The sequence below is a fragment of the Chelonia mydas genome, chromosome 14 (genome assembly GCF_015237465.2).
Source record: "Chelonia mydas isolate rCheMyd1 chromosome 14, rCheMyd1.pri.v2, whole genome shotgun sequence".
NCBI classification, from domain to species: domain Eukaryota; kingdom Metazoa; phylum Chordata; order Testudines; family Cheloniidae; genus Chelonia; species Chelonia mydas.
In genome coordinates, this window is record NC_051254.2 from 29,085,839 (window position 1) to 29,094,903 (window position 9,065).

Here is a 9,065-nt window from a genome sequence, read left to right on the forward strand (position 1 = left end):
CAGTGTTGACACATGATGACGTGCGCGATATTGATGTGAGTAATTTAGGTGATGAACTGAAAGCCCTTGCAAGATACATTTCAGCAGGATCAACTCCAAAGGCTGTTTTGGAATATATGTGCACAAATAAGATGACCACCCTCTTTCCAAATGCTTTTGTTGCTCTGTGCATACTTCTAACACTTCCTGTAACAGTTGCCAGTGGCGAACGCAGCTTCTCCAAGGTGAAGTTAATAAAAACACATCTACGCTCCAGAATGACACAGGAGAGGCTGGTCAGCCTTGCAACCATCTCAATAGATCATGAACTGGCCCAGACCGTGGACCTTCAGGAAGCAGTTCAAATCTTTGCAAGCAAGAAGGCACGGAGAGCACCACTTTGATTATTCAAACAGATAAAAACGCCAGTGTTTACTATGCAGACAAGAAAAGTTACATTTGCTGTTCAGGTGTTTGAAAGTTAAGTGTTACTTAAAATTTTTGAACAAGGCATTTTAAGTTGTTAGTTCTCCTTTATTGGGGTAGGTAGCAGAGCAGTACAATGAGAAGTGTAGAACAGGAAGAAGGCAGAATTGAGACCTTTCAAAGTTTTGGCAAAGTGAGGGGGCATGGGGGCATCATTTGAGCTCCCCACCTCAGGTGCCAAAATGTTGTGGGCCAGTCCTGCACATAAGGGATCCAGGTCAGAGTGGGCCCTACACTCCCCCACTCTGAGGGACGCCTTTGGCTGCCAAAGGCTTCAGGAGACCATAGCAGAGAGGGCCCCGCACTGTCCTGGACTCCCTGGGAGGTGCCCTCCCCAGTGGAGCATCAGGGACGCAAGTGGCGACAGCTCTCATCTCCTCCACCCCCCAGGTCCCCTTGCTTCACGGGGGCAGCTGTTTGACTTCTGCTGGTGTCAATGGGGTTGCTCTAACAGACAACAAACCCCTCAGATGCAGAGATAGAGCCCAGGAGCTGAGTTAGGGTAAATTCTCATTGAAACAGTTTTCTGTCAGAAAATCCCATTAAAACTAAACGGTCACCTATTTCTCACAAAGTGTTACGTTGTCTCATCGCACACAAAGAGGAGACACTTTGATCTAGAAAATTCGATAAGATGCTTCAGTCTGTGCTAAGCAGTTGCTGCTCTTAACAATTTCAAAAGAACAAAATACAAAGAAAAGAATATTTCAGGTAGTATTTTATGTCATAATCTGATAGGACAGCTCATATTATGCACTACTGCTACTAGTGACATTCTGAAATGGATCCTCACAGCTCCCCATTCTCCACCCATGGTGAGGTGGGTAGGAGAGGATTGTTATCCTTACTTCACAGAGAGAGAAACTAAGGCTGAGAAAGGTGAAGTGACTTGTCTTAGGTCACACAGCCAGTCAGTGGCAGAGTTGGGAACAGGACCCAGGAGTCCTGACTTTCAGATTAACTGTCACATCTTGAATTTCATATGTTGACTGATCAGAATAAAGTGCTCTCAAATGAGCTACAGACCAACAATTATTCAGCAAGTATTTTAGAAGAACTAGAACATTTGAGAGAATCATGAACTGCTCAGAGACAATTAATGGGGAAAAGCAGCAAGATTAATCAAATATAGATGATTGGTTGTGACTTATTTGCCTGGTTTTAAAAGAGAACAAAAGAACCTGATTCTCCTCCCTGTCAATAGCCCTCTGCTTGGCCAATCAGGATTGAGAGTCTGAGAGGTGGGAGGCTGAGGGGTGTCATCTGACGTCCCAAAAGATGGCCCAGGTCACCACCAGAGGGGATCGCAACCTCCACCGCCCCCCACCCCCACCTGCTTGGTGGAGGGAGGTAAGCAGGTAAAAAAGAAGCTAGAGAAGAGGAGAATGAAGGGAGGGAAAGAGAAAAAGGGAAACCAAACCCTAAGGTCCCCAGTGATTCTAAGGGACAAAATCCTCGATAGGAAACCAAATTCTGCCATCTCAACCTAGTGCCCACTTCTCATGTACAATGTCACCTGAAAGTGAGAACAGGCATTCTCATGGCACTTTTGTAGCCGGCGTAGCAAAGTATTTACATGCCAGATATGCTAAACATTTGTATGCCCTTTCATGAATTGACCACCATTCCAGAGGACATGCTTCCATGCTGATGATGGTTTCTGCTTGATAAGGATCCAAAGCAGTGCAGACTGACACATGTTCATTTACATTATCTGAGTCAGATGCCACCAAGAGAAGGTTGATTTTCCTTTTTGGTGGTTCAGGTTCTGTCATTTCCCAAACAGAGTGCTGCTCTTTTATGACTTCTGACAGCAAGTTCCATATCTTGTCCCTCTGAGATTTTGAAAGGCACTTTAGATTCTTAAAGCTTGGGTCGAGTGCTGTAGCTATCTTTAGAAATCTCACATTGGTACCTTCTTTGTGTTTTGTCAAATCTGCAATATAAGTGTTCTTAAATCGAACAACATATGCTGGGTCATAATCCAAGACAGCCATAACATGAAATATATGGCAGAATACAGGTAAAACCATGGAGCAGGAGACATACAATTCTCCCACAAAGAGTTCAGTCACAAATTTAATTAATGAATTATTTTTTTAATGAGCCTCATCACTATGGAAACATGATTGTCTTAGGGATTGGCTGAACAAAAAGTAGAACTGAGTGAACTTGTAGGCCCTAAATTTTTTAAATTGTTTTGGTTTTGAGTGCACTTATGTAACAAAAAAAATGTACATTTCTAAGTTACACTTTCATGATAAAGAGATTCCACTACAGTACTTGTATGAGGTGAATTGAAAAATACTGTTTCTTTTGTTTATCTTTTTTCTGCTACAAATATTTGTAATAAAAAAGAATAGTATTAAGTGAGCCCTGTACCCTTTGTATTCTCTGTTGTAATTGAAATCTATTTGAAAATGTAGAAAAAACATCCAAAAATATTCATAATAAATTTAAATAGATATTCTATTATAGTTTAACAGTGTGATTAAAACTGCAATTAATCATGATTTTTTTTTAATCAAGTTAATTTGTTTTGACTTAATTGTGTGAGTTAACTGCGATTAATTGACAGCCCGAGTTTGAGCTCTAACTGAAACTTTTCCCACAGCGGAGGCATTTATAGGATTTCTCTCCTGTGTGGATTCTCTGATGTGAACTGAGTTCTGAGCTCTGACTGAAGCTTTGCCCACACTCAAGGTATTTTTATGGTCTCTCTCCCACGTGTAGTCTCCAGTGAGAAGTAAGAGTTGACCTCCGATTGAAGCTTCTCCCACAGTCCAAGCATTTATAGGGTCTCTCTCCAGTGTGGATTCTCCTATGGTTAATAAGGCCTGAGTGCTGACTGAAGCTTTTCCCACAGTCCAAGCATTTATATGGTCTCTCTCCCGTGTGCAGTCCCCGATGGGCAACAAGATTTGAGCTCCGATTGAAACTTTTGCCACACTCCAAGCATTTATAGAGTCTCTCTCCCGTGTGCAGTTTCTGATGGGTAACAAGATTTGAGCTTCGACTGAAGCTTTTCCCGCAGTCTAAGCATTTATAGGGTCTCTCTCCTGTGTGGATTCTTCCATGATTAATAAGGACTGAGCGCTGACTGAAGCTTTTCCCACAGTCCAAGCATTTATAAGGTTTTTCTCCCGTGTGGGTTCTCTGATGTACAATAAGGGCTGATGGTGCACTGAAACTTTTCCCACACTCAAGGCATTTATATGGTCCCTCTCCCGTGTGTGTTCTCCCATGGTTAATAAGGATTGAGCGCCGACTGAAGCTTTTCCCACAATCCAAACATTTATATGGTCCCTCTCCTGTGTGGATTCTCCCGTGGCTAATAAGGCCTGAGCGCTGACTGAAGCTTTTCCCACAGTCTAAGCACTTATAGGGTTTCTCCCCTGTGTGGGTTCTCTGATGTATAATAAGGGCTGATCGTACACTGAAACTTTTCCTACACTCAGTGCATTTATATGGTCCCTCTCCTGTGTGTATTCTTCCATGGGTTGTAAGAACTGAGCGCTGACTGAAGCTTTTCCCACAGTCCAAGCATTTATAAGGTTTCTCTCCCGTGTGGGTCCTCTGATGTGTAATAAGGGTTGATGGTACACTGAAACTTTTCCCACACTCAGTGCATTTATATGGTCCCTCTCCTGTGTGGATTCTCCTATGGCTAATAAGGTGTGTCCGTTGACTGAAGCTTTTCCCACAGTCCAAGCATTTATAGGGTTTCTCTCCTGTGTGGGTCCTCTGATGTGTAATGAGGGCTGATGGTGCGCTGAAACTTTTCCCACACTCCAGGCATTTATATGGTCTCTCTCCTGTGTGGATTCTGCTATGGCTAATAAGGCCTGAGCGCTGACTGAAGCTTTTCTCACACTCCAGGCACTCATATGATCTCTCTCCCATGTGCAGTCTCCGATGGGTAGTAAGATTTGAGCTCCAATTAAAGCTTTTCCCACAATCCAAGCATTTATATGGTCTCTCTCCTGTATGGATTCTCCCATGGTTAGTAAGGACTGAGCGCTGACTGAAGCTTTTCCCACAATCCAAGCATTTATAGGGTTTCTTTTCCTTGGGATTTGTCTGCTGGGCTGTGGTTTCCTTGGGATTCTTGCCTCCTCCCCCATATTCAATGGATTCATCCACTTTCTTCCTTCGGTGGTTTCCCAGGTTCCTCTTTGACCTGTGCCAATTACTCCAGGCTTTTCTCTGTTCCAAGCACTGGGAAAAATTCCCTTCAGCTCTTCTCAATAACCTCCCCTGAAGTTCTATTTTCTCAGGACCTTCCTGCTGTGGATTCCCCTCCTCATTCTAACTCTTTGTCTTGTCACCTGCTGGGGGAGAGGGAGAATCCAGGCAGGAGTCATTGCCTGGGCTGGCAGAAAGGACAGAAAGGGGAATAGCAAAGAGGGAAAACACAACAAAATAACTTTGGGGAGACTAAGAAACTGGATTCTGCCACCACATCCCATCCAAACACTCACAGGGAAGTGACATCAGGGAGAAAACTCCTGACAGCTAACACGGTGGGTGGGAAGTCATGAGCGATATCTGCCATGATTATACAACACCTGCTGACAACAGCCTACCTAGGGGAGATGAGGCAGAACTGACGGCGCTCATGCCATATTTTGGGGATTTTCAGCTTTTTCCTTCATTTGCCATATACCTCCTGTGTCAGTGTTACTGACTCCTCACCTGTGCGGCTGCCTCTTTGGATGCTGCTTTCCTTGGGGGCCTGGAGATCTGGGACCCACAGCTCTTCCCCTGCTTCCAGCCGGGCTATTAGGTCAGGTTTGGGAATGGAGAGTCCTGCGCAGGGGGTGAAATCAGGCATGATCAGAGTGCACTGAGGATTGGTGGAGTATTTGTCACAAAGGGCACATAATGAGATTAAACTGACCCCATGATTTGCTGGGGGGTTGTGGGGTCTGAACAGATGGGAACATGGTCACTGAGCCCCCTTGAGAGAGGCAGATGTCTGGGGCAGGGGGAGTTGTCGCACCCTCACTAGGAGCTTTCAGGATCTGTGGGCTATGGGTGACTTGCTGAGGCACACACACAGCTCTGGTGTTAAACCCCTGCCTATGTCTGAACCTACAGAGATCAGAGGCCTCCCCACACATAGAGCTAGTCGCATGAAGGGAGGTGCACAGAGATTCTGTGTGTGAGTGAGAATTAATGCAGATAGGTTAACACATTGCTTCTGTCCCTGTGAAAGCTGGAGGTAAGGGGATGAATTAGCATGTCCATTAGGTTCATGACTCCCCTATCCTGTTGGAGGAGGTATGGAGGTGAACGGCTCTCGCACACTGGAGCTCTGGACTATGTGACACACTCCCCTCTAATGTACCTGACCAGGGAAGAACCTGACCAGATTCAGAAATGCAGACCCCTGGCTTCAAATAGCTGAGGGGACAGGAGTCCTTACCCAGCGAAGTCACCGTCTCATAATTCTCCTGCCTGACGTCCCTGTAGAGGGCTCTCTGACCGGGGTCCAGCAGAGCCCCCTGCCCCTCACTGAAATATACAGCCACATCCTCGAAGGTCACCGGCATCTGAAACAACAAATGTTCCCTTCTCAGCACCTGCTGTCCCAGCCACAATCCCAGTATTTATGGGGGAAGAAGCACAGAAATAGGGCAGCTCTGGAAAGGCCAGAGGAGCAGAATCCCACCCCCACCCTGTTGAGAGTGGCCAGGAGTCTCCAGGGAACAGACAGAAGGGGAGAGCTCCTTGTCCATCCCAGCAGATGGAGGAAGGCAGGGTCTTTTCATTTACCACATACCTACGAGGCACAGGCTGATATGGGAAGCAGAGCTCTGGGCAGGGGACAGAGACAGGAATCCCAGCAACTGTATTTCAGCAGAGTCTTTGCCTAGTGGGTTTAGCCTCCAGCACTCTGGTCTGTTTTCCCAGCCTTAGACTGAGCATGGCCCATGAAGTTTATCACACCCTGTCCCCTCCCTGCCCCTCCCCTCCATGGCAACCCTCCCCCTTCACGACAACCCTCCCCACGAGCTCCCCACAAATTTCTGCTACCTGAGCTGGATCCACCACAGCCATTTCCCTTCCCCAGCCCCTATGACGATGGGATGATCTGGAGCAAAATGTGATGGTTACTCTGCAGACTGTCAGGATAAGAAGGGCAACTGGGGAGGTTTCTTAATTAGCGTTAGTCCATTTCACACCCCGATTGCCCCCAGGCTCTTTCCTTGCAGACAGACATTCGAGACCAGGGGTTCTCAGATTTTTTTACTGGTGACCCCTTTCACATAGCAAGCCCCTGTGTGTGACCCCGCCTTAAACATTAAAAACACATTTTTATATATTTAACACCATTATAAATGCTGGAGGCAAAGCGGGGTTTGGGGTGGAGGCAAACAGCTCGCAACCCCCCTATGTAATAACCTCATGACCCCCTGAGCGGTGCTGACCCCCAGTTTGAGAAACTCTGCTCTAGACTCTGCCATGCTGGGAAAACTCTCAGTTATGTTATTACAACACAGACCTGACCCTTCCCACTGGGACTAAACACGAGACATTTTTAAACCCTCCCAGGAACAGAGTCTCTGAGCCAAAAGATAAAAAAGAGCAGAATCAAAGGAGCCATTTTGGGGGATCCCCCTGACACTGTCCCCAGGGCAGCACATTCCCCCAGCATCACGGGGACTAGGCAGAGGCAGGAACTGGCTTTCTCTGTCTCTGTTCCTCACCTTGTCCCAGGAAAGTCAATGTGCCCTGGGATACTGCAGGGAATGGAGCTGGGCAGGGTTGGGAGCCAGGAACCTTCCTCCCCACTTATTGCTCCTGCTGTCTCTTTCAGTCTCTCCACTCTCCCTTCTGCATGGAAGAACTGGTTACTGTCCTGCCATTCCTGTGGGCATTTCCTCTCCAATAGCTACTGCCACTGCCAACAGGAATGTGGGCCTGGATGTGTCGGGGGCAGCAGCTATGGGACTCGCAAACCCCTGGGGAGCAGAGATAGGGCAAGGAGGGGCCGTTTGTGCAGAGTCACTTTCCTGCCCGGACCCAGCACTTTTCCCTAAGTCTCTCTCATCAGCTGGAGTCTCCGACTCAGGATCTGGCGTCATAAGAACATAAGATCGGCCATATTGGGTCAGACCAAAGTCCATCTAGCCCAGTATCCAGTCTTCCGACAGTGGCCAATGCCAGATGCCCCACAGAGAATGAACAGAACAGGTAACCATCAAGTGATCCATCTCCTGTCGCCCATTCCCAGCTTCTGCAAACAGAGGCTAGGGACAACATCCCTGCCCAACCTGGCTAATAGCCATTTATCGACCTATCCTCCATGAATTTACCTAGTTCTTTTTTGAACCCTGTTATAGTCTTGGCCTTCACAACATCCTCCGGCAAGGAGTTCCACAGGTTGACTGTGCGTTGTGTGAAAAAATACTTCCTTTTGTTTGGTTTACATCTGCTGCCTATTAATTTCATTTGGTGACCTCTAATTCTTGTGTTATGAGAAAGAGTAAATAACACTTCCTTATTTACTTTCTCCACATCAGTCATGATTTTATAGACCTCTATCATAACCCCCCTTAGTCGTCTTTTTTCCAAGATGAAAAGTCCCAGTCTTATTAAACTCTCCTCATATGGCAGCCGTTCCATACCCCTAATAATTTTTGTTGCCTTTTTCTGAACCTTTTCCAATTCCAATATGTCTTTTTTGAGATGGGGTGACCACTGCAGGCAGTATTCAAGATGTGGGAATACCATGGATTTATATAGAGACAATATGATATTTTTTGTCTTATTATCTCTTCTTATCTATCCCTTTCTTAATGATTCCCAACATTCTGTTTGCTTTTTTGACTGCCGCTGCACATTGAGTGGATGGTTTCAGAGAACTATCCACAATGACTCCAAGATCTCTTTCTTGAGTGGTAACAGCCAATTTAGACGCCATCATTTTATATGTACAGTTGGGATTATGTTTTCCACTCTGCATAACTTTGCATTTATCAACATTGAATTTCATCTGCCATTTTGTTGCCCAGTCACCCAGTTTTGAGAGATCCTTTTGTAGCTCTTTGCAGTTGCGTAGTTTTGTACCATCTGCAAATTTTGCCACCTCACTGTTTATCCCTTTTCCCAGATCATTTATGAATATGCTGAGCAGCAGCCCTGTAAGCCCCAACTTGCTCCCCTCTCCAGTTCCCGCCCAGCTTTATCGTCCTTGAGTGCTCCTTTAGCATCTCGATCGTCTATTTCAACCCACTGATTGTTTAACAGGCTTCCTGCTTCTGATGTACTTAAAAAAATTTTTGCTATTACTTTTTGAGTCTTTGGCTAGCTGTTCTTCAAATTCTTTTTTGCCCTTCCTAATTATATTTTTACACTTCATTTGCCAGAGTTTATGCTCATTTCTATTGTCCTCACTAGGATTTAACTTCCACTTTTTAAAGGATGCTTTTTTGCTTCTCACTGCTTCTTTTACTTTGTTGTTAAGCCACCGTGGCACTTTTTTCGTTCTCTATGTTTTTTAATTTGGGTTGTACATTTAAGTTGAGCTTCTATTATGGTGTCTTTTAAAAGTTTCCATGCAGCTTGTAGGGATTTCACTTTTGGCGCTGTAT

At 45.6% G+C, this 9,065-nt stretch overlaps 2 protein-coding genes across 2 annotated transcripts; both read right to left on the minus strand.

The window, feature by feature from the left end:
- Window positions 1-2,679: 2,679 nt before the first annotated feature.
- Window positions 2,680-4,757, minus strand: LOC102940725 (zinc finger protein 665). The gene has a single exon (XM_027817657.3). The coding sequence runs from the start codon at window positions 4,366-4,368 to the stop codon at window positions 3,175-3,177; it is 1,194 nt and encodes a 397-aa protein (XP_027673458.2). The 5' UTR covers window positions 4,369-4,757; the 3' UTR covers window positions 2,680-3,174.
- LOC122462976 (zinc finger protein 707-like) lies at window positions 4,680-6,538 on the minus strand. The gene is made up of 4 exons (XM_043528920.1): window positions 6,505-6,538; window positions 5,894-6,020; window positions 5,161-5,274; window positions 4,680-4,796 (listed from the first exon to the last, which is right to left on the minus strand). The coding sequence occupies exons 1-4, from the start codon at window positions 6,526-6,528 to the stop codon at window positions 4,774-4,776; spliced, it is 288 nt and encodes a 95-aa protein (XP_043384855.1). The 5' UTR covers window positions 6,529-6,538; the 3' UTR covers window positions 4,680-4,773.
- Window positions 6,539-9,065: the final 2,527 nt, after the last annotated feature.

What these genes read in the sequence shown, in the direction of transcription:
- LOC102940725 (XM_027817657.3), bottom strand. Translation starts at nt 4,368, where the DNA reads ATGGGAGAGAGATCATATGAGTGCCTGGAGTGTGAGAAAAGCTTCAGT.
- LOC122462976 (XM_043528920.1), bottom strand. Translation starts at nt 6,528, where the DNA reads ATGGCTGTGGTGGATCCAGCTCAG. An exon ending in CTGTGGTGGATCCAGCTCAG is followed by an intron (nt 6,021 to 6,504) that starts GTAGCAGAAATT and finishes TTGTTGTTTCAG; the next exon opens with ATGCCGGTGACCTTCGAGGA. An exon ending in CCAAAGAGGCAGCCGCACAG is followed by an intron (nt 4,797 to 5,160) that starts GTGAGGAGTCAG and finishes CCTCTCCCCCAG; the next exon opens with CAGGTGACAAGACAAAGAGT.